Raw genomic sequence first — 24,723 nt, 5'->3', positions numbered from 1 at the left:
TAGTGAGGTCAGGTCTTGGCCGCATTGCAAGCTGGGAAAAGAGACAACAATCATTTTGTATGCTGGTAAAAATTAATATTGGCGTGAAAATCACAGAAGAGTTGTGAGAAAACCATCACACACAGGTACAGACACTATATTATGAACTGCACTAACTTTACAGCCCCTGTAGCATAGTCAAATAAAAAATATTCCTGGAATACCCCTTTAACGACAATGGACGTAAATGTACATCATGGTGACGTGGTACTTAACGCACCATGACGTACATTTACGTGCCAACATGATCGTGAGCACCGGAGTGGTGCTCGCGTCATGCCCGGCAGGTCCCGGCTGCTATCAGGGACCTGCCAGGGACCTGCCGGTAATGGCGGACATCCGCGATCGCGCGGATGTCTGCCATTAACCCATCTGATGCCGTGATAAATACAGATCACGGCATCTGCGGCATTGCGGTACTTTGAACGGAGGATCGGATCGTCCGCGGCGCTGCCGCGGGGATCCGATCATCCAGCATGGCGGCCGGAGGTCCCCTCACCTGGCTCCGGCCGTCTCCCGGGGTCTTCTGCTCTGGTCTGAGATCGAACAGACCAGAGCAGAAGATCACCGATAATACTGAGCAGTGCTGTGTCCTATACATCATAGCACTGCACAGTATTAGCAATCTACTGTTAAAAAATGTTAAATAAAAAAGTTTAAAAAATGAGAAAAATCCCCTTCCCCAATAAAAAGTAAAACGTCAGTTTTTCCCATTTTATCGCCAAAAAAGCGTTAAAAAAATAATTAATACACATATTTGGTATCTCCGCATGCGTAAAAGTCTGAACTATTAAAATATATTGTTAATCATCCCGTACGGTGAATGGTGTAAACGTAATTTTTTTTTTTTAAAAGTCCAAAATTGCTGCTTTTTTGTCACATTTTATTCAGAAATAAATTTATAAAAATTAATCAAAAGTAAAACCTAAGCAAAAGTGATACTGATAAAAACTACAGATCATGGCGCAAAAAATGAGCCCTCATATCCCCCCATATACAGAAAAATTAGAAAGTTCTAGGTGGTCAAAATAGGGCAATTTCAAACATACTAATTTTGTTAAAATGGTTTGAGATTTTTTTTAAGCGGTACAATTATAGAAAAGAATATAATCATGGCTATCATTTTAATCGTATTGACCCACAGAATAAAGAAAACATATAATTTTTACCGGAAAGTGTACAGTGTGAAAACAAAACCTTCCAAAATTTGCCAAAATTGCGGTTTTCTTTTCAATTTTGCCACATAAATAATATTTGTTTGGTTGCGCCGTACATTTTATGGTAAAATAAGTGATGTAGTTACAAAGTACAATTGGTGATGCAAAAAACAAGCCCTCGTATGGGTCTGTGGATGGAAATATAAGAGAGTTATGATTTTTAGAAGGCGAGGAGGAAAAAACGAAAATGCAAAAATAAAATTGGTCTGGTCCTTAAGGCCAAAACGGGCCTGGTCCTTAAGGGGTTAAATGAAAACAAAAATACTGCAGTAAAATAGATACTATCCGTCCATTACTTTTTGCTAACATGTATTTGGTAGGATAGCTAAAACAGAGTTTGCAAGAATCTATGATGTGCAAACTACATTTTCTCTAGGGAAAGGACAGCCCTCTAGCAACAGATAATGGGTATAGACAACTAGCCTCCAAATGGTAACTGAATGCATTACTATGTCTGCAATTACTGCTTTTAGTGAGATCTTGATTGGGGGCAGGGTTTCTTCTCGGGTGAAGCTGTGCCCACTTAAGGCTATCCCTCCGATGTTTTTTTTTGGAAACAATAACTTACGCATAGACATGTTAGATTTGTGATAGAAAAGGGACAAAATTATTGTACGTACCGTAAAGTAAGTTTATGTGCTAATGACAAATTGTTTAACGTACGGTATATAAAATAATATGGTTTTTCCACATTATGACATACAGAAATTGACATCCTGACTGTAAGGCTTTGTTCACATGGGCGAAAAACGGGTGGAATGTCCACAGAGATATTCCGCAGGTCCCATTGATTTCTATGAGATTCTGTGGCACTGTTCAATCAGAAGAATTTCTTGTTTCCAGAAACATCTGGTGCAGAAATTCAGATTCCGGCATCTGCAGAAAGAATAGTGAAGTCTATTCTTTCTGCGGAGTCTATTAGACGGCGCATTTCCTCGCACCCGCCGGGTTAGTCAAATGTGCAGAATGACCGCACTTGTTTTCCTTAGGACATTCTGCACTTTTTCCGACCTCGTGAACATAGCCCAAGGCAGTGTTTCCCAACCAGGGCGCCTCCAGCTGTTGCAAAACTACAACTCCCAGCATGCCCGGACAGCCTTTGGCTGTCCGGGCATGCTGGGAGTTGTAGTTTTGCAACAGCTGGAGGCGCCCTGGTTGGGAAACACTGGCCTAAGGCATACAAACAACCAAAAATATACCACCTCCAAAAGATGGGATGGGGCGCTGTTGCTAGCAGTCTCTCCTTTTTCTAGAGAAGATGTAGTTTGCAGGTTATAGATTTATGAAAACTCTGTTATTCACTTTGGTAGACAGCGACACATCAACAGCTAATGGGTAGAGCACTGCAGATGTTTTGAACTACATCTCCCATGATGCTTTGTCAGCATTTTGGCTGTAAGGGCATCATGGGAAATGTAGTCCAAAACATCTGAAGTGACGAAGGTTTCCTATGCCTGGGGTAGAGTATCATATATCCAGGGGTCAAGTCCTGAGAAAAAAGTGTGGGAACTCACCCAAGATTTCCACTTAAAGAGGAACTAGACATCTTATACCCTTTCCAAAGGAAAGGGGATAAGATGTCTGATCCCGGGGGTCCCGCCGCTGGCGACCCCCACGTTCTCCGTGCTGCACCCGGCATTCGTTTAGAGCATTGGGTGCAGCGCCGGAGACTCGTGATGTCACGGCCCCTCAATGCAAGTCTATGGAAGGGGGCGAGATGGCCATCACGCCCCCTCCAATAGACTTGTATTGAGGGGGCATTACTGTGACATCATGAGCCTCTGCCCTGCATCACCAGTCATCCAGCATGGAGCAAAGCTCGCTCTGTGCACCAGATGTCTGGGGTGCCGCAGCCGAGATCGTGAGTACCCCTTTAAGGGCTGGTCCTGCAGGACTCCTGGTAATGTGAACTGCGTTCCTGCTGTGAAAAACGTGCAGGAACTCCGTTCCCATGAGTTCCTGCAGGACTTGAGCCCTGCATATACCTATCAGTAGTCTCATGAACTGGGGGGACTATAATCCGTAACTGAAGTACTGAGCAATATGTGTATCATCATGTATATAGCAACAGTATATACTGTCCATTATATTAGATTGAACACTAAAAACAGTTACGTACATAGTGTATCATGATATACAGCAGTATTTCTCACTAAGGGTGAACCATTTTTCTCACTATATTTCCAAAGGTGCTATTGACATGAAATGTTCTCTAGATGTTAGTAACAACCCAAGTAATCTATACATAGTAGGTAAGTGTTTTGTGTATAAGGGTGCATTCACACTGAGGAATTCAAGAGGAATTCACAAGGAAAAATTTCCGTCAGGAAATTGTTGCCTTCTCCATCAAGCGGAATTTGAGCAGAATTTCCATGCGGAAATGAAAAAGAATGAAAGAGGAGGCTATTAAGGGTATGTTCACTCTGCGGAATTGTAGCTGAATCTCTGAGATTCAGCCTGGCAGCCGGCGGCGGTAGGACCGCACGGCACTGCGCCGTCACCATTGACTGCTATGAAGTGCTTGCGGACTTCCACGCAAAGAATGAACATGTTCTTTCTTTGCGCGAAACAATTTCAGCGGCAGAGTTGTCTGCCACTGAAATTCCGCAGTGTGAACGGGTCTAGCGGAAGACTCATTCACACAGATGCTATCGTTTACTGTGCGGAATTTTACTCGCGGAATTCTGCTCACGGAATTCCGTGGGGATTCTGCAGTGTGAACCTACCCTTAATCTACTTTTCTGAATTCCGCTTGAAAACGATGTCAGGGAGAATAATTTTTTACCATTGACTTCTATTGGATTATGTTCGCAGATTCCGCTTGAAGAATGAACATGTTCTTTCTTCAAGCGGAAAGGAATTCAGCATCGGAATTCTGCTAGCAGAATTTCCGTAGTGTGAACAGGACAGCAGAAATAACATTAAAGTCAATGGGCAGAGGAGATGTGCATTCATTGGGAGCGGAGAATTCAAGAGGAATTACTCGAGTAAATTCCTCTTGAATTGCTCAGTGTGAACGCACCCTAATACTTGTTAAATGCACTTTTGGTAGATCTAAACAGTGGTATTGTTATGCTATCTTTATGCCAACCAGTTTTATTTTTGTACGTATTATGGGGGAGATTTATCAAAACCTGTCCAGGGGGAAAGTGGCGGGGTTGCCCATAGCAACCAATCAGATCGCTTCTTTCATTTTTGACAAGGCCTCTGCAAAATGAAAGAAGCGATCTGATTGGTTGCTATGGACAAATTTTCCTTTGCACAGGTTTTCATTAATCTCCCTCGATTACTATGTTAGGCAATATTGATGTGGAGTTTGTATAGAGGTGGGGATGGTGCTTTAGAAAAGAGCCTAAATTGTGTGTCCATCAGGTTCTGCAGAGACAAGTCAGAGATGTGAGAAGTCTTCATGGAGGTCCAGGCCAGATGGAGAAGGAAAGGAAACTTGAACGACTCCGATCAGAGAATACACTCCCTGTGAGTCCTGTCATTGTAATCCCCTATACTGTCAGCAGACACTTCCTGCATTCTACCTCTGTATGGTCAGTGGGGGAGATTTATCATAACCTGTAGAGAGGAAAAGTGATGCAGTTGCCCATAGCAACAATCAGATTGATCCTATTTATTTTTCAAAGGCTTTCTTTAAAATTAAAGAAGCCACCTGATTGGTTGCTGTGGACAACTTCTCCACTTTTCCTCTCACAGCTTTTTATAAATCTCCCCCAGTATGTGGGAATATTCACAAATTTTTAGGGCAGTTTTACAGTAGCCAGAATAGGGTATATTTGATTATAGCAGAGTGCGGCACAGTTACATACTTTTCAGCACAGTGTTTTACTGCACTGCCCTCTGCTGTAATCTAATTAAAAATTCATAATTAGAAAAATAATTGGTCTGATCTGATTGGTTGCTAGGGGCAACTGGGCAACTGGGCAACTTTCCCTCTGGACAGGTTTTGATAAATCTCCCCCTATATGTTAATACAATAAGGGAATAAGCAGGAGGGTCATCAGCACATAACACACTACTGACATAGGGCCAACCGATGAGATTCTAAGATCACACCAAATGTGCCAGATAGGCAATGTCTAGTCTACAGGATAAAAGTGAAGATTTCAGACAAGAGAACTTGTGCAGCATTCCCTAAGTGATGTCCTAGTGTAGGACCTCACAAAATCTAGTCCTCTGGATAAAGAGAGTGACGTCCCATTAAGTCTGTTTAGGTTAAAGGGGTATTCCAGGAAAAACCTTTTATATATATATATATATATATATATATATATATATATCTATCAACTGGCTCCGGAAAGTTAAACAGATTTGTAAATTACTTCTATTAAAAAATCTTAATCCTTCCAATAGTTATTAGCTTCTGAAGTTTTCTGTCTAACTGCTCAATGATGATGTCACGTCCCGGGAGCTGTGCATGATGGGAGAATATCCCCATAGGAACTGCACAGCTCCCGGGACGTGAGTCATCAGAGAGCAGTTAGACAGAAAACAACAACTCAACTTCAGAAGCTAATAACTATTGGAAGGATTAAGATTTTTTAATAGAAGTAATTTACAAATCTGTTTAACTTTCCAGAGCCAGTTGATATATAAAAAAAAAGTTTTGGCCTGGAATACCCCATTAAGATTGTGCTTTGGGCCTTAAAGGGGTACTCCGATGGAAAACTTTTTTTTCTAATTCAACTGGTGCCAGAAAGTTAAACTGATTTGTAAATTTCTTCTATTAAATTTTTTTATTCCTTCCAGTACTTATCAACTGCTGTATACTACAGAGGAAGTTCTTTTCTTTTTGAATTTCTTTTCTTTCTGACCACAGTGCTCTCTGCTGACACCTCTGTCTGTCTCAGGAACTGTCAAGAGCAGGAGCAAATACCCATAGCAAACCTATCCTGCTCTGGACAGTTCCTGACATGGACAGAGGAGTCAGCAGAGAGCACTTTGGTTTGACAGAAAAAAATTCAAAAAGAAAAGAACTTCATCTGTAGTATATAGAAGCTGATAAGTACTGGAAGGGTTAAAACATCTTTAATAGAAGTAATTTACAAATATGTTGAGCTTTCTGGCACCATTTGATTTAAAAAAAAAAATAAATTGTTTTCCACCGGAGTACCCCTTTAAGGAAAAAGAATCATTACACCCAGTTATCATGTCAGGACCAGCCAAAATAACTTCTCCAGTACTTGAAAAGCTGGAAGAAAATAGTGCTAACAAAGGTTTTTAAGATAGCAATTCTTATTGTTATTGTTGGTCTAAAAGTAATTTTTACATATGCAATGCCATATCAGCAGCCAATATTTATTCCCGCAGACAATCACAGGTCCTGCTATACAGATACCTCTGTTCATTGGGTAACATTTATAAATAGTGACAGCCATAATGTATCTGTAACTTATTAGAATCCTGTACATATAATGATATATTTGGCTCTCTAGGACTGTTAGTCATATGTTTCTTACACCACCTCATGGCTAGTGTACGTGTATGCCAAAAATCTGCAGGAAAAATGCACAGAACTTGCTGCTGTGCCTGGTAGCACATCTGTATCTGAAACTGCCTGAAAGCCCAGAGTGGGTTGGGCTTCACCTGAGGAAAGGCCCCACCTCAATCAGGAGAGGGTGGGGCTTCATCTAATTAGAGGCCCCCCCCCAATCAGGAGTGGGCAAGGCTTTATCTGAAGCGAGGCCCCACCCAAATCAGGAGTGGGCGGACCTTTATCTGAGGAGAGGCCCCACCCCAATCAGGAGTGGGCGGAGCTTTTATCTGAGGAGAGGCCCCACCCCAATCAGGAGTGGGCGGAGCTTTTATCTGAGGAGAGGCCCCATCCCAATCAGGAGTGGGCGGAGCTTTTATCTGAGGAGAGGCCCCACCCCAATCAGGAGGGAGCAGGGCTTTATCTGAGGAGAGGCCCCACCCCAATCGGGAGTGGGCGGGGTTTCATCTGAGGAGAGGTCTCTACACTTTTACAAGCAGCCTCCTGATTAGGGACAGCAGCAGAAACACAACCCTGCATGAGTAGATATGTAATTATACCTCATACTGTCACATATGTGCTATTTAATATTTTTTCAGTACTATTTGCCTCATACATATTAACTTTTTTTTCCTATAGCAACTTCCATTGGAATCATCTGGAGACTTATTGGTAAATTGGGCCTCATATTGGCTTCTGATAATACAGTAGATATTTTTTATCGTCTATTTCTTATCTCACTAATAAATTATTTTCACTATTTATAGAAACCCATATAGCGCTGGTATTTATTTATTCATTTTATATGATTACAGAATATCTCTCTACAGGGTCCTAGAGCAGTCCACTGTAATGTATGGGATTCCAGCAGCAAAACTTCTTTGGAGCATTATATATTACCTACAAAAATCACTACATTGTCCGTATAATGTACAGATGCAGCAGCTCTTAAAGAGGTATTCCGCCCACAGACATCTTATCCCCTATCCAAATAAGAGATATGATGTCTGATCGGTGGGACCCCGCGATTTTCGCGCAGCACCCATGTGGCACCTGGCATTATAAACAGTAAGTTTAGAACGCTGGGTTTCCGCAGCTGAAGATGTGAGGTCATGTCACGCCCCCTTGTGACATCACACCACGCCCCCTCCATTCATGTCTATGGGAGGGGGCGTGATGGGTGCTGCACGGAGATCGCGGGGGGGTCCCAGCGGTGGGACCCCCGCGATCAGTCATCTTTTCCCCTATCCTTTGGATAGGGGATAAGATGTCTGTGGGTGGAGAACCCCTTTAAGAGGTGATCCCTGCTCCATGTAGCCGATCAAATTCCTCTCCTTTAATTTAATCACCTAAGGCTTTTTTCACACGTACAGTATTCTGCTCATGTTTGATGCTCAGGATTTGAAGCTGCAGATTTGAAGCTGTGTTCAGTCATTTAGTTTACATTGAACTCTAAAATTTGCAGCCTTAAATCCTATACATCAAATATGAGCAGGATGCTGTATGTGTGAATACACCCTTAGGGTAGGGTCACATGTACCACGTACGCTGCGTATTTCACGCTGCAGGAAATCTGCCGGAGCAGCAGGAAATACACAGCATATTTTGCTACAAGCAGACACACAGGGCTTCCCTGTGTGTACACAAAGGGCTGCGACGGAAAAGTCCTGTGTGTCTGCTCGTAGCAAAATACCGTACGCTGTGGGTTTCCCACTGCCCGGCAGATTTCTTGCAGCGTGAACTATGCAGCGTATATGCTACATGTGACCCTACCCTTAAAGTAGAACTCCAGCCTAAATTAACTTAAACTCCTATCCACAGGATAGGGGATAAGTAGTTGATCGCTGGGGGTCCGACCGCAGGGACCCCCCACAATCTCCGTCTCCGGAACTGGACCCAGCTCTCAGTGAGGAGCACGTGTGATAGATGTTACGCGCTCCTTTCATTTGAATGGGAGTGCCAAAGAGACCCGAGGGCTTCATCGGCGCTCCCATAGAAATGAATAGAGTTCTTGTCGTCTACATGTAGACAACATGTGCTCCTCACTGAGAGCTGGGGCCCAGTTATAAAGATCGCGGGGGGTCCCAGTAGACGCCCCCCCTCCCCCTTGATCGGCTACTGATCCCCTATTCTGTGGATAGGAGATAAGTCAATTTAGGCTGGAGTTCTCGTTTAGGGTACATTCACACGTACAGGATCCTGCGCAGATTAGATGTGCAGGATTTTCTGCTGCAGATTTCAATGTAAACTAATCTGCAGTTACAAATCCTGCGCATCAAATCTGCACAGGATCCTGTACGTGTGAACAGACCCTTAATTTCTATACCAGAGAACCCCTTTAAAGGACATCTGCAGCGTTAAAAACACTTATCCACTATCCTCAAGATAGGGGATAAGTGTTTGATCGCGGGGGTCCGAACGCTGGGGCCCCCGGCGATCTCCTGTACGGGGCCCCGGCTGTCCCGTGCAGGGGGCGTGCCGTCCGCAGCATGACGTTGCAGCCGGCACGCCTCCTCCATACATCTCTATGGGAGAGGCGGGGAGGAAGCATTCGTGCCTCCCCTCATCCCCCATAGAACTGTATGGGGACGGGGAGGAGACGGGGCGTCACCGTCGACCTCTAGGTCGACGCTACGCGCCTTAGCGCTCACCATGAGCGCTTATGGCGGCACCCCGTTAGGGAGATCGGGGGGGGGGGTCCCAGCGGTCGGACCCCCCGCGATCAAACACTTATCCCCTAGGGGATAAGTGTAATGCCGCTGCAGTTGTCCTTTAAGTCTGTGAGATTGATGATGCTTCGCATTTTCCACTGCAATGTCATTGTATGGGTGCTGGCAAAAAACATTGGGTTAGTTGTTGGTCAGGATTTTACTGTTTATAGTCAAAAAATACCTATATATCTATACAGTTCCTAATATTTCCTGCTGATGATCTCCATAGTGTCCTATTTTAATGGTAGTATATGCAAAGATTTTCAGGATTATAATAACAATTATTAGGTAATATTTTGACTGTGACTGCTTAGGCCTAGTTCGGAATGAAAATGTCGCTAGTGAACAAGGTCAATGTTTGTTCTGTCAGCGCTCCTGTTATTTGCAAGACTTTGGTGAATATCGGCAGTTCTATTGAAAATACATTTATTATGAGAATAATTTATTATTATTATTATTACTATTTTTGTGCAGCACCTATACAGCATGCCTAGTTTATATTCATCCCAGTTTGGTTCTGCACTTTTTCCACAACCTGAGATCCCAAGTGGTGCTGGAGGTGGAGGTTTTGGTGCAATGGAATGCTATTCAGAAAGGTCTTCAAATGTAGAATTTTTTGGCAAGAAAAAAAAAAAGGCACTTAGCCATCGCTCTCCGGTATGTATATTTTATACTTACATTTAATACTGTTTTTTTGTTTTCTTTTTAAACTAAACAATATTACCCACACGTTGCCCAACTCTGACCCTGCTTCATCTCTTCTATGTCTTTCTGCGCACGGAAGCCAAAATTGTAAACACTTTTCTTTTGAATGCTAACCATTCATCTGCATAGAGCAGCATTTCCCAACCAGGGGGCCTCCAGCTGTTGCAAAACTACAACTCCCAGCATGCCCGGACAGCCAAAGGCTGTCCGGGCATGCTGGGAGTTGTAGTTTTTCAACAGCTGGAGGCACCCTGGTTGGGGCGACACTGGCATAGAGCAGTGGTCTCCAAACTGTGGCCCTCCAGATGTTGAATAAATACATCTAGAGGACCACAGTTTGGAGACTACTGGCATAAAGAGTCCCATCATATTACACGTATGTTCTTCTGATGGTTTCCACGACCCCACAGTATGTAAATACTGTAATAAAAATTCTATAATTTACATTCTGTGCCGCTGAATTTTTGCAAAATTATTGGGATAATTCTGGGTCTTCCACTGGTGCCTAGAATTGGAAACTAGTGTCAAACATACTTTATTTTACTGCAATGGAGTTTAGAGATTCTGCGGTCAATAGTGACTGCAGCATCTAAGCACTTAGAGAGATTGGACCCTTCAACATGATTGTGGGGTGCTGATAGGCTTCCATGGCAGCTGGAATGCTAATAAAGGGCTGAAAGTCTGCCATCTTTAAACTATTAGGCCTTGCCAGAGCCAGGGCTTATGCATAAACCTTCACTCTCACCAGTGTATTGGGTTTAGTGCGGGTGAACCAGTTGAAGACGGCATTAAAAAAAAAAAAAAAAAAAAAAAACTGGTCTTACATCCTACCTCTACCCCAGTACTTCCAGCAGTTTTGTTTCATCCTTAAAGGGGTACTCCAGTGGAAAGCACATTTTTTTCTAATCAACCGGTGACGGAAAGTTATACAGATTTGTAAATTACTTCTAATTAAAAATCTTAATTCTTCCAGTACTTATCAGCTGCTGTATGCTCCAGAGGAAGTTGTGTAGTTATTTCCAGTCTGACCACAGTGCTCTCTGCTGACACCTCTATCCATGTCAGGAACTGTCCAGAGCAGGAGAGGTTTTCTATGGTGATTTGATCCTGCTCTGGACACTTCCTGACATAAACAGAGGTGTCAGCAGAGAGCACTGTGGTCAGACTGGAAAGAACTACACAACTTCCTCTGGAGCATACAGCAGCTGAAAAGTACTGGAAGGATTAAGATTTTTAAATAGAAGTCATTTACAAATCTGTATAACTTTCTGGAGCCAGTTGATTTAGAAAAAAGATGTTTTCCACTGGAGAACCCCTTTAAGGCTATAAAACAAAACTGCTGAAAGTACCGGGGTAGAGGTGGGAGGTAAGTCCAGTTTCTTTGTTTTTGTTTTTTAACCCCTTAAGGACCAGGCCAATTTTCACTGTAGGACCAGAGCATTTTTTGCACATCTGACCCCTGTCACTTTAAGCATTAATAACTCTGGGATGCTTTTACCTTTCATTCTGATTCCGAGATAGTTTTTCCATGACATATTCTACTTTATGTTAGTGGTAAATTTTCGTTGATACTTGCATCACTTCTTGGTGCAAAATTCCAAAATTTGATGAAAAAATTTAAAATTTAGCTTTTTTCTAACTTTGAAGCTCTCTGCTTGTAAGGAAAATAGACATTTCAAATAAATTATATTTTGATTCATATATACAATATGTCTACTTTATATTTGCATCATAAAGTTTACATGTTTTTACTTTTGGAAGACATCAGAGGGCTTCAAAGTTGAGCAGCAATTTTCCAATTTTTCACAAAATTGTCAAAATCGAAATTTTTCAGGGACCAGTTCAGATTTGAAGTGGATTTGAGGGGTCTTCATATTAGAAATACCCCATAAATGACCCCATTATAAAAACTGCACCCCTCAAAGTATTCAAAATTACATTCAGTAAGTGTGTTAACCCTTTAGGTGTTTCACATTAATAGCAGCAAAATGAAGGAGAAAATTCTAAATCTTCAATTTTTACACTCGCATGTTCTTGTATACCCAGTTTTTGAATTTTTACAAGGGGAAAAGGAGAAAAATCCCCTCAAAATTTGTAACCCAATTTCTCTCGAGTAAGGAAATACCTCTTATGTGTATGTCAAGTGTTCAGCGGGCGCAGTAGAGGGCTCAGAAGGGAAGGAGCAACAATGGGATTTTGGAGAATGAGTTTTTCTGAAATGGTTTTTGGGGGGCATGTCACATTTAGGAAGCCCCTATGGTGCCAGAACAGCAGAAAAACCCCCACATGGCATACCATTTTGGAAACTACATCCCTCAAGGCAAGTAAAAAGGGGTCCAGTGAGCCTTAACACCCCACAGGTTGGATGTGTTGGATGTGTAAATGAACAAAAAAAATTTTCACTAAAGTGCAGCTTTTTTCCCAAATGTACCATTTCTATAAAGGGTAATGGGGGAAAATGCCCCCCAAAATTTGTAACCCCATCTCTTCTGAGTATGGAAATACCCCATGTTAGGACGTAAAATGCTCTGTGGGCAAACTACAGTGCTCAGAAGAGAAGGAGTCACATTTGGCTTTTGGAATGCAAATTTTGCTGAAATGGTTTTTGGGGGGAATGTCGCATTTAGGAAGCCCCTGTGGTGCCAGAACAGCAAAAAAAACAACAACATGGCATACTATTTTGGAAACTACACCCCTCAAGGAACGTAACAAGGGGTACAATGAGCCTTAACACCTCACAGATATTTCACGACTTGGATGTGTAAATGAAAAAAAAAATGTTTCACTAAAATGCATTTTCCCCCCCAAATTTTACATTTCTACAAGGGGTAATAGGAGAAAATTACCCCCAAAATCTGTAACCCCATTTCTTTGAGTATGGAAATACCCCATGTGTGGACCTCAAGTGCTCTGCTGGCAAACTACAATGCTCAGAAGAGGAGGAGCGCCATTGAGCTTTTGGAGAGAGAATTTGTTTGGAATGGAAGTCAGGGGCCATGTGCGTTTACAAAGCCCCCCATGGTGCCAGAACAGTGGACCCCCCAGTGTGCCTGCAGCTGTTGCAAAACTACAACTCCCAGCATGTACTGATCGCCAAAGGGCATGCTGGGAGATGTAGTTATGCAACAGCTGGAGGTACGCAACTACAACTCTCAGCATGCCGAGACAGCTGTTTGCTGTTTGGGCATGCTGGGGTTTGTGGTTTTGCAACATCTGGAGGGCTACAGTTTAGAGACCACTACACAGTGATCTTCAAACTGTAGCCCACCAGCTGTTGCAAAACTGCAAATCCCAGCATGCCCACACAGCAAACAGCTGTCTGGATATGCTGTGAGTTGTAGTTTTGCAACATCTGGAGGGCTACAGTTTAGAGACCACTGTATAGTGGTCTCAGACTGTAGCCCTCAAGATGATGCTAGGCAGCTCACCGGCTTCTATAGGATCCAGTGAGCCAGCCGCACGTCATCGCCGCCCGCCGATCACCATCGCCCGCAGCCTCCGGATGGGTAAGTGGATCTTCTGTCGCCGGTCCCCTTCGGTTTCCCCGTTCTGCCCCGCCTATTGTGGGTGGGCAGTACGGTGAAATCGAAAGTTAACCCCCCCGCCCCCGATCTGCTATTGGTCGTCGCTTCTGGTCGACCAATAGGAGGGGTGGCACACCTGCCACATCACTCCTATCCCTTCAGGGGGATCGTAGATATCTTTGACAACCGCTATTCCCCTTATATTCCGGGTCACCGGGTCACCATAGATCCGCATGACTCTGAATCGGCGCATATCGCTGGTGTGAATTCACCAGCGATTTGCGCCGATCGCCGACATGGGGGGGGTCTGATGACCCCCCGGGCATTTGCTGGAGGTACCTGCTGATAGATATCAGCAGTCACCCTGGTCCAGTCCCCGCCCGGCGTGCGGTGGGGACCGAAATGTCCACGGGCATACAGGTACGCCCTTGGTCCTTAAAGGAGTAGTCCGGCGCGCACTTTATTCATTTTATCCCGTCCAGGCAGCAAAATAAAAGAAAACACACTTTCTCTTACCTGCCAATGAGCCCTCGGAGCTCTGGTACACTCCGGTACAGGTGTTTGGTCTGAATTCGGGCTAAATTCTTCTTACTTCCTGTTAGCCCGGCACGTCACACGGAGCTTCAGCCTATCACTGGCCGAGGCGGGACATCGCTGTGGCCAGTGATAGGCTGAAGCTCCTATCAAATGGACAGAGATGTCAGCAGAGAGCACTGTGCTCATGATGTCAGCAGACAGCTCTGTGTTTCAAACGGAAAAGAATTTCCACTGTAGTATTCAGCAGCTAATAAGTACAGGAAGGAATTAAAGTAGAAGTAATTTACAAATCTGTTTAACTTTCTGGCACCGGTTGATTTAAAAAAAAAAAAAAAAAAACGTTTTTCACCAGAGTACCCCTTTAAGTGGATAATACCGGCTTTCTGGCCAGGTAAAAAATAAAAGTTGCATCCCGAAGGATTTTCTACTGCAGATTTCAATGTAAACTAATCTGCAGTTACAAATCCTGTGCATCAATTCTGAGCAGGATACTGTACGTGTGAACAGAACTTTAATTTCTATACCAGACAACCCCTTTAAGTCTGTGAGATTGATGATGCTTCGCATTCCTCCACTGCAATGTCATTGTATGGGTGCTGGCAAAATACATTGGGTTAGTTGCTAGTCAGGATTTTACTGTAGTTATAGTCAAAAATAATATTTCCTGCTGATGATCTCCATAGTGTCCTACTTTAATGGTATTATAATCCAGAAAATCTTTGCATATACTGAGTTATTAGGTAATATTTTGACACTGACTGCTTAGGCCTAATTTGTAATGAAAATGTTCCTAGTGAACAACGTCAGTGTATGTTCTCTCAGTGCTCCTGTTATTTGCATGACTTTGGTGAATATCGGCAGTTTTATTTAAATACATTTATTATGAGAATGATTTATTATTTCTATTTTTGTGTAGTACCTATACAACATATCTAGTTTGCAGACAGCCCTGTTTGGTTCTGCACTTGTTCCCCGAGCTGGGATCCCAAGTGGGGCTGGAGGTTTTAGCACGAAAAACATAAAGGCACTTAGCCATCTCTCTCCGGTATGTATATTTTATACATTTAATAAAGTTTTTTTTTCTTTTTCTTTTCAAACTAAACAATATTACCCACTAGTTCCATTCACTACTCAGGTTGCCCAACTCCTTTTTCTATGTCTTCCTGTCCAGGGAAGCCAAAATTGTACACACTTTTCTTTTGAATGCTAACCATTTATTTGCATAGAGCAGCAGTTCCCAACCAGGGTGCCTCCAGCTGTTGCAAAACTACAGCCCACAGCACATTTTATTTTTTAATGCCAGCTTTCTGGCCAGGTACAAAAGTTGAATCATGAAGTACTCCTTTGAGGGGTTAAAAATCTAGGTGATAAATTCCCTTTAAATATATCATTTATGAGGTTATCTCATGAAGACAACTACTTTTATCAAAATAAGCCACCGCAGGACTAGCTGATCTCTATGGGTCATGTCACTTATCGGTGCGGCTGCAAAAATGTGAACAGATTTTTTTTACATATTTGGGGAGATTTATCAATATGTGTCTGTGTGCAGCCACTTCATTACCTTTTTTTCTGCTTTGTTTTTGACTCATGTGCGCCAAATTTATCAAAACAGTGCACAGACTTTGATAAATTTTGCATGAATGAAAATCCCCTCAGAATGTGCTGTAGGATGTCCCTTTTCTAAGGCAGGACAGAAGTGGTATGAATTTGCATTTCTTTTTTTTTTTTTTAACGTTTGTGCATTATCTTTGCTCCTTTAAAAAAAAAAAGATACAATTAATAAATCTCGTCCACTGCATAGTCAAGAATGAAGCACTGCATTTCACAGTCACTTTTGCCAAAGTTGTCTATTCTAAAATTGCACAAAAAAGCAGCGAGTCCCTGCGATCAGACATCTTATCCCCTATCCCTTGGATAGGGGATAAAATGTTTTTGCCCAGAATACCCCTTTAATGCTAAAAAATGTGGACACATTCTTACAAATGAAATATGCCGGAAAAAACACAGTGTGAACCGAGCCTCAGTGAAATATTGGGAAGAGATTGTGTGTCCTTATTGTAGGGGTACGCCGGTGGAAAACAAACTATTTTTTCAAATCAACTGGTGCCAGAAAGTTAAACAGATTTGTAAACGACTTCTATTAAAAAAAAATGAATCCTTCTAGTAATTATCATCTGCTGTATACTACAGGGGAAGTTGTGTAGTTCTTTTCAGTTTGACCACAGTGCTCTCTGCTGACACCTCTGTCTGTAGCAGGAGAGGTTTGCTATGGGGATTTGCTCCTGCTCTATACAGTTCCTCACATGGACAGAGGTGTCAGCAGAGAGCACTGTGGTCAGACTGGAAAGAACAGCTCAACTTTCTCTGTAGTTTTTCACCAGAGTACCCCTTTAACCACATAAGGACCAAGGACGTACCCATACGTCCTAGCTCCCTGGTACTTAAGGACCAAGGACGTACGCAGGAATTTTGGTCCCCCCGCGCGCGGGGCGGGGACCGGACCAGGGTGACTGCTGATATCGATTAGCAGGGTCCCCGTGCAAATGCCGAGGGGGTCATCAGACCCCCCCAGATCGCTGATGAATTCACACCAACGATCTGCCGTGATTCGGGTCATACGGGTCACGTGTGACCCGCTGACCTGGAGATTCATGGTTATTGGGGGTGTAGGATACACCCCCTATCACCCACTGTATCTATGGGAAGGTGGCGATTTTGTCACCCCCCCCCCCCCAGGATCGCTGCTATTGGCTGGCAGGGGAGGGGTTAACAGCATCTTCCCACAGCTCTGTCGGCTGGCTGAGTTCAGTCAGCGGTCAGAGCTGCTGGAGGAAGCCAGGGACCCCCTTCTGCCGAGATCGGAGCCCCTCAGGAGATAAGAAGCCCCCATACAGCAGGGACAGAATACATCCCAGGGACAGGTAGGATTCACAATAGGTCCCCAAGGGTCCATCGCAGTTTTTTCAGTGTGACCGGGCCCTATTAGGGGTTCAGGATTTGCCCCCAATTTTTTTGGGGGGTCGCACCTTCCCCCCCCCCCCCCCCCCGATATAACGGTGTGTGATTTTCGATCACACACCGTTGTAGATAAAGTTAACACCAAACACACACACTACATACTCCCCCCCCCCCCCCACACACACACACAAACGTTACCCCACCCCCCCACCACCGCCCCCCCCTCCGCCTGCCACCGTAGAAAAAAGGGCGATGGCTCGCCAGCCATTTTCAGCAGCGTAGGCATACGCTTTTCTCGCCTCCGACTCCGAATCCGTCAGTGAGGACGATGAAGATCTTACATTCCTGTGTTATTCATCGTCCTCCTCATCATCTAGTAGTGATGATGAGCCCCCCAGAAGACGCCGCCATATGAGGCCACTCACCCCCCATGAAAGTGGCCCAGTGGCCGACACTAGTGCGAGGGACAATGCCGCTCGTACTAGGAGTCCGACTACCCAGACAAGTGTACCGGAGCCCCCTACCGGGGAACCTGTCTGGAGACCCCCAGAGGGTTATCAGCCACGGATTCCGGAGTTTGTGGGCGACTCCGGAATCCGGATTGACAATTCATGATTTACTGAAATTGACCATTTCAGTAATTTTTTCAGTTACAGTTTTGTCAATCTGATGGTGGAGCAGACGAATCTGTACACCCAGCAGTTCATCTCCCACCACCCAAATTCTTTTTTGGCCAGGTCCATTGAATGGTACGCCATTGATGGAGCAGAAATGAGGACATTTTGGGGCCTCGTGCTGCATATGGGCCTGGTCAAAAAGCCAAGTGTCAGACAGTACTGGAGCAGGGATGTCCTCTACCAGACCCCGCTTTACAGTATGGTCATGGCATGGAAGCGGTTCGAGGCCATTTGGAAATGCCTCCATTACACTGATAATGAGGCATGTCCACCCCGAAGTGATCCCACCTATGACCGGCTTTACAAAGTGAGGCCAGTCATCGATCACTTTGGGGCCAAATTTTTGGAGGCCGATGTACCCCTCAGGGAGCTCTCGGTAGATGAGTCTCTTATCAGTTTTAAGGGGAGACTCACATTCGTCCAGTATATTCCCTCGAAGCGGGCGCAGTATGGCGTGAAGCTCTACAAACTTTGTGAGAGTAACTTCGGGTACACTTACAATTTTAGAGTGTATGAGGGACGAGATTCCCGTATTGAACCCCCAGATTGTTCCCCCACTCTGGTGGTGTTAGCGGGAAAATCGTTTGGGAGCTTGTGCACCCATTGCTGGATAAGGGTTACCACGTGTACGTGGACAACTTTTATACCAGCATCCCTCTGTTCACATCCCTTGCCACCAGATCCACGTCCGCTTGTGGGACCGTGCGGAAGAACCAGAGAGGCCTCCCTCTAAATTTTCTGCAGACACCTATGCCCAAGGGTGAGTCCCGTGCCCTTACCAATGAAAACCTGTTGCTGGTCAGGTATAAGGATAAGAGGGATGTCCTTATGCTGACCACTATTCATGGTAACGACAGCTCACCTGTCCCTGTGTGAGGTACCACAACACCGGTCCTCAAACCCGATTGTATTCTGGACTACAATCGGTATATGGGGGAAGTTGATCTTTCTGATCAAGTCCTCAAGCCATAAAATGCCATGCGCAAAACACGGGTATGGTACAAAAAAGTTGCGATCTACTTGGTACAGGTTGACTTGTACAATTCTTTTGTACTGTACCAGAACGCTGGCAACACAGGGACATACCTTCAGTACAAGAAGTCCTAAAGGTCCTGATCTTTGGCGACAAGGAAAGAGCAGGCCAGACTTCCCAAGTAACTGAAATTATAGGTGCCAGGATCGTCCCAGGCCAGCACTTCCAGGTAAGGTCCTCCACACTGGAAAGAAGGGACGATCCCAGAAAAGATGCAGAGTGTGTCACAAGAGGGGGATACGGAAGGACACCACCACTAAATGTGACACTTGCCCCAATCATCCGGGCCTCTACATTAAGGATTGCTTCAGGGAGTATCACACTTCCATGGAGTACTACATGTTCCCTTTTCATTTTAATTTTCCATAATTTGACCCCAATGTACCAAGTCCAGAGTACATTGCAAATTTTAACCCCATAAAACCTCTAAATTGCCCAAAAAAGTCTTTTATTAAAAAAAAAAAAAAAACCTGATAAGACCTCTGGGGGTATTTTTCCAAAAATGGGCATGGATCACTGAGTCATTATCATCGGGGACTTTTTTATGTTGCCTCAAATGCGCAGCGCTCTCCCCACCTGAGCAATGTGCGCATTTGAGGCAACAGGTTAGGGACGGCCACATACATCACATTCCCAGAATGATGATTCAGAGCATAGGGTTTGGGGTGGGCATATTCTTTAGTTTTGGCTATGCTCTGGGTCATCATTCTGGGAACATAACCTGTTTTATTTTTTTACGTCCCACTGTACCCATTTTAGTTATTTAGTGTACCCCAGTTATTTACCCCATGTAATGCCCCTTCAGGAGGGGTCCCGCTGTTCTGGCTCCATAGGTAGCAATGCAAAGCTCAAGGCCCTGACTGCGCTCCTGCACCTAAGAGAACGGTGTGCACCCGTAGACCTCCTATCGTCCAGACATGAGGTATGCCCTTACTCCAAAGAAATGTATCTACAAATTTATGGTGACATTTTCTCGTTTTACCACTTGTGAAAATGAAAAATTTGGGGTAACTCCAGCATTTTAGTGTAAAAAAATAAAATTTTTCCTTTTCACATCCCATTATAATGAACATTTATCAAACACCTGTGGGGTGTTAAGGCTCACTGTACCCCTTGTTACGTGCCTTGAGGGGTGTGGTTTCCAAAATAGTATGCCATGTGTCGTTTTTTTGTTTTTGCTGTTCTGGCACCATAGGGGCTTCCTAAATGCAACATGCCCCCCCCCCCCCCCCCCCCCATTTCAGCAAAATTTGCAAATGTGACTCCTTCTCTTCTACTCATTGTGGTGCGCCCACAATGCACTTGATGTCCACACTTGGGGTACATTCATACTCAGAAAAGATTGGGTTACACATTTTGGGGGACATTTTCTCCTATTACCCCTTGTAAAAATGTAGAATTTGGGGGGAAAAACAGCATTTTATTAAAAAAGATATATATAAAGTCGTCAAACACCTGTGGGGTGTTAAGGCTCACTGTACCCCTTGTTACGTTCCTTGAGGGGTGTAATTTCCAAAATAGTATGCCATGTGGTTTTGTTTTTTGCTGCTCTTGCAAATGTGACTCCTTCTCTTCTGAGCATTGTAGTGCACCCGCAGTGCACTTGACGTCCACACATGGAGTATTTTCATACTCAGAAGAGATGGGGTTAAAAATTTTGGGGGGCATTTTATCCTATCCCATGTAAAAATGTAATATTTGGGGGGAAACCAGCATTTTAGTGAAAAAAAAATTAATACATTTACACATCCAGCTTTTATGAAAAGTCGTCAAACACCTGTGGGGTGTTAAGGTTCACTGGACCCCTTGTTATGTTCCTTGAGGGGTGTAGTTTCCAAAATAGTATGCCATGTGGTTTTTTTCTATTTATTTTTTGCTGTCCTGGCACCATAGGGGCTTCCTAAATGGGACATGCCCCCCAAAAACCATTTCAGAAAAACTCACTCTCCAAAATCCCACTGTCGCTCCTTCCCTTCTGAGCCCTCTAGTGCACCCGCCGAACACTTGACATACACATATGAGGTATTTTCTTACTCGAGAGAAATTGGGTTACAAATTTTAGGAAGATTTCTCTCCTTTTACCCCTTGTAAAAATTTTAAAACTGGGTCTACAAGAATATGCGAGTGTAAAAAACAAAGATTTTGAATTTTCTCCTTCACTTTGCTGCTATTCCTGTGAAACAAGGGTTAACACACGTACTGAATGTGATTTTGAATACTTTGAGGGGTGCAGTTTTTATAATTTGGTCATTTGTGGGGTATTTCTAATATGAAGACCCTTGAAATCCACTTCAAAACTGAACTGGTCCCAGAAAAATTCAGATTTTGAAAATTTTGTGAAAAATTGGAAAATTGCTGCTATACTTTGAAGCCCTCTGATGTCTTCCAAAAGTAAAAACATGTCAACTTTATGATGTAATCATAAAGTAGACATATTGTATATGTGAATCAATATATAATTTATTTGAATTGTCCATTTTCCTTATAAGCAGAGAGTTTCAAAGTAAAAAAAAATGCTAAATTTTTTATTTTTTCATCAAATTTTGGAATTTTTCACCAAGAAATGATGCAAGTATCGACAAAATTTTACCTCTAACATAAAGTAAAATATGTCACGAAAAATCTATCTCAGAGTTATTAATGCTTAAAGTGACAGTGGTCAGATGTGCAAAAAACGCTCTGGTCCTTAAGGCCAAAATGGGCCTGGTCCTTAACCCCTTAACGACGCAGGACGTATATTTATGTCCTGCGCCGGCTCCCATGATATGAAGCGGGGTCGCGCTGAAACCCTGCATCAAATCGCGTCGGTCCCGGCGCTCATCAACGTCCGGGACCCACGGCTAATACCACACATCGCCGTTCGCGGCAATGTGCGGTATTAACCCTTTAGAAGCGGCGGTCAAAGCTGACCGCTGCTTCTAAAGTGAAAGTGAAACTATCCCGGGTAGTCAGTGTCCGATCGACAAATGACTGCTCCGTGCCTGAAATCCAGGCAGGAGCAGTCAAGCGCCGATAACACTGATCACAGGCGTGTTAATACACGCCAGTGATCAGCATAGGAGATCAGTGTGTGCAGTGTTATAGGTCCCTATGGGACCTATAACACTGCAAAAAAAAAGTGTTAATAAAGGTCATTTAACCCCTTCTCTAATAAAAGTTTGAATCACCCCCCCCTTTCCCATAAAAAAAATAAAACTGTGTAAATAAAAAAAAATAAACATATGTGGTATCGCCGCGTGCGTAAATGTCCGAACTAAATATATCATTAATTAAACCGCACGGTCAATGGCGTACGCGCAAAAAAATTCCAAAGTCCAAAAAAGCGTATTTTTGGTCACTTTTTTACCATTAAAAAAATAAATAAAAAGTGATCAAAAAGTCTGATCAAAACAAAAATTGTACCGATAAAAACTTCAGATCACAGCGCAAAAAATGAGCCCTCATACCTCCCTGTACGTGGAAAAATAAAAAAAGTTATAGGGGTTAGAAGATGACATTTTTAAATGTATAAATTTTCCTGCATGTAGTTATGATTTTTTCCAGAAGTACGACAATATCCAACCTATATAAGTAGGGGATCATTTTAACCGTATGGACCTACAGAATAATGATAAGGTGTCATTTTTACCGAAATATGCACTGCGTAGAAACGGAAGCCCCCAAAAGTAACAAAATGGTGTTTTTTTCTTCGATTTTGTCGCATAATGATTTTTTTTTCCGTTTCGCCGTGAATTTTTGGGTAAAATGACTGATGTCACTGCAAAGTAGAATTGGTGACGCAAAAAATAAGCCATAATATGGATTTTTAGGTGGAAAATTGAAAGGGTTATGATTTTTATAAGGTAAGGAGGAAAAAACGAAAGTGCAAAAACTGAAGGGGTTAAGTACATGTATCATAACATGATGGTATATTTGTGTTTTGCAGAGAAAACGTTTGGTGCCTCCTTCTTGGTCGTCTCTGTCATCTCTTCAAAGTCCGGTAATTTATTGTATTTATGTTTCAGAAATATACCGAACTGAAAAATCATGTTATAAAGTCAACTCACTTTATGTTGCAGGAAGGATACTGGCAGCTGAACATAGAACTCGGTGCCTTATTAAAGATCAATGTCCTTTACTTGACGGAAGATTTTCTTGTAAAAAAAGGCATCAGATCTCTGGGTAGGTAGAAACTGTAACCCAACAAGCCTGCGGTGCCTGATGAAGTGTTGTAAGTGTGAGAATCCTATGTAGGAGAACAGATCACAATGTATAAACTCCAAGATCTATAACCTTTATACTTTTCAGTCCATATGAGGGACCTTTTTATTGTTTGATATAATCTATATATATAAAACTCAATTGCCCTGATTTACTAAGAATGGAGTGTTTATCTTGGAGTGATTTCAGGTTTACTCCGAATATTTTTCTTCCTGATTTACTAATCTGTCGCCCATCTCTATTTTTTTTCTGTCGCAGGGAAGTTATCTGTCGCCCTTATCACAGTTATTAAGCAGGGGAGCGGGCGGCATGCTCCTCCCCAGCCATATACAGTGCACTTTTATTTTTATTTCAAATAGAAGAGCTGTGGTGGGGAAAGATATATAGAACTGCTGGGGGTTTTATATATCAGCTTCTATATATCATGCCCCCTGCTGCGCTATATGTCTTGTCCCACCGCAGTGCATGTATATATATTTATTCCTCCGCTATCTTATGCCCCCCGCAGTGCATGTATATATATATATATATATATATATATATATATATATATATACAGTATATATTCCCCCCGGCGCTATCATATATATATGCCGCCCGCAACGCAATCATAAGCCCCCAGCAGTGCTTGTATATATACAGTATATATTCCCCCCGGCGCTATCATATAGATACATGTCACCCACAGTGCGATGATAAGCCCCCAGCAGCACATGTGTGTATATATATATATATATATATATATATATATATATATATATATACAGTATATATTCCCCCCGGCGCTATCATATATATATATATATATGCCACCCGCAGCGCGATGATAAGCCCCCAGCAGTGCATGTGTGTATATATATATATATATATATATATATATATACAGTATATATACAGTATATATTCCCCCCCAGCGCTATCATATATATATATATGCCACCCGCAGCGCGATGATAAGCCCCCAGCAGTGCATGTGTATATATATACAGTATATATACAGTATATATTCCCCCCGGCGCTATCATATATATATATATATATATATATATATATATATATATATATATATATATATATGCCACCCGCAGCGCGATGATAAGCCCCCAGCATTGCATGTATATATATATATACTCACCTACCTCAGGCTGGGTGACATTTTGGATCCACTAACGGAGGGAATGCACGGCTACAGAGGGAGCCACTCCCCCCAAATTTGCACAGCAAAGAAAAAAAAACTGAAAATGTAGCCAGCACCTAAACCCAATACACGGGTGCACGCTGCTGTGGCAAGTACAAAACATGTAAAAAAAGAAAATGGCAGCAGCAAACTTGGTCAACAAAATGGAGGCTCTTAGCGCACTTTTTGATCAAAACGTGTCCCCCCATCCACCACGCGGAGGTGGCCTCTTATCGGATGGGTCCCTAAACACTCACCTACTTCAGGCTGGGTGACATGTTGAATCCACTAACGGAGGGAATGCACGGCTACAGAGGGAGCCACTCCCCCCAAATTTGCACAGCAAAGAAAAAAAAAACTGAAAATGTAGCCAGCACCTAAACCCAATACACGGGTGCACGCTGCTGTGGCAAGTACAAAACATGTAAAAAAAGAAAATGGCAGCAGCACACTTGGTCAA

At 43.1% G+C, this 24,723-nt stretch overlaps 1 protein-coding gene across 14 annotated transcripts in view; it reads left to right on the top strand.

Moving 5' to 3' along the window:
- PARP4 (poly(ADP-ribose) polymerase family member 4) overlaps window positions 1-24,723 on the top strand; it is a 142,419-nt gene that overhangs the window by 110,073 nt on the left and 7,623 nt on the right. For 9 of the 14 annotated variants that reach the window (XM_056561691.1, XM_056561690.1, XM_056561696.1 and 6 more), the window contains 6 exons: window positions 4,629-4,733; window positions 7,378-7,410; window positions 15,132-15,260; window positions 19,692-19,808; window positions 22,812-22,865; window positions 22,945-23,047. In XM_056561691.1, the coding sequence (XP_056417666.1) occupies window positions 4,629-4,733; window positions 7,378-7,410; window positions 15,132-15,260; window positions 19,692-19,808; window positions 22,812-22,865; window positions 22,945-23,047 (541 nt within the window). Of the gene's footprint in view, window positions 1-4,628; window positions 4,734-7,377; window positions 7,411-9,923; window positions 10,107-15,131; window positions 15,261-19,691; window positions 19,809-22,811; window positions 22,866-22,944; window positions 23,048-24,723 lie in introns of all 14 variants that reach the window. The other 5 variants (XM_056561700.1, XM_056561699.1, XM_056561701.1 and 2 more) reach the window with 4 other exon arrangements.

This window comes from Hyla sarda, chromosome 2 (assembly GCF_029499605.1).
Source record: "Hyla sarda isolate aHylSar1 chromosome 2, aHylSar1.hap1, whole genome shotgun sequence".
In the NCBI taxonomy this organism is placed as follows: Eukaryota; Metazoa; Chordata; class Amphibia; order Anura; family Hylidae; genus Hyla; species Hyla sarda.
This window is presented reverse-complemented; position numbering and strand designations above follow the sequence as displayed.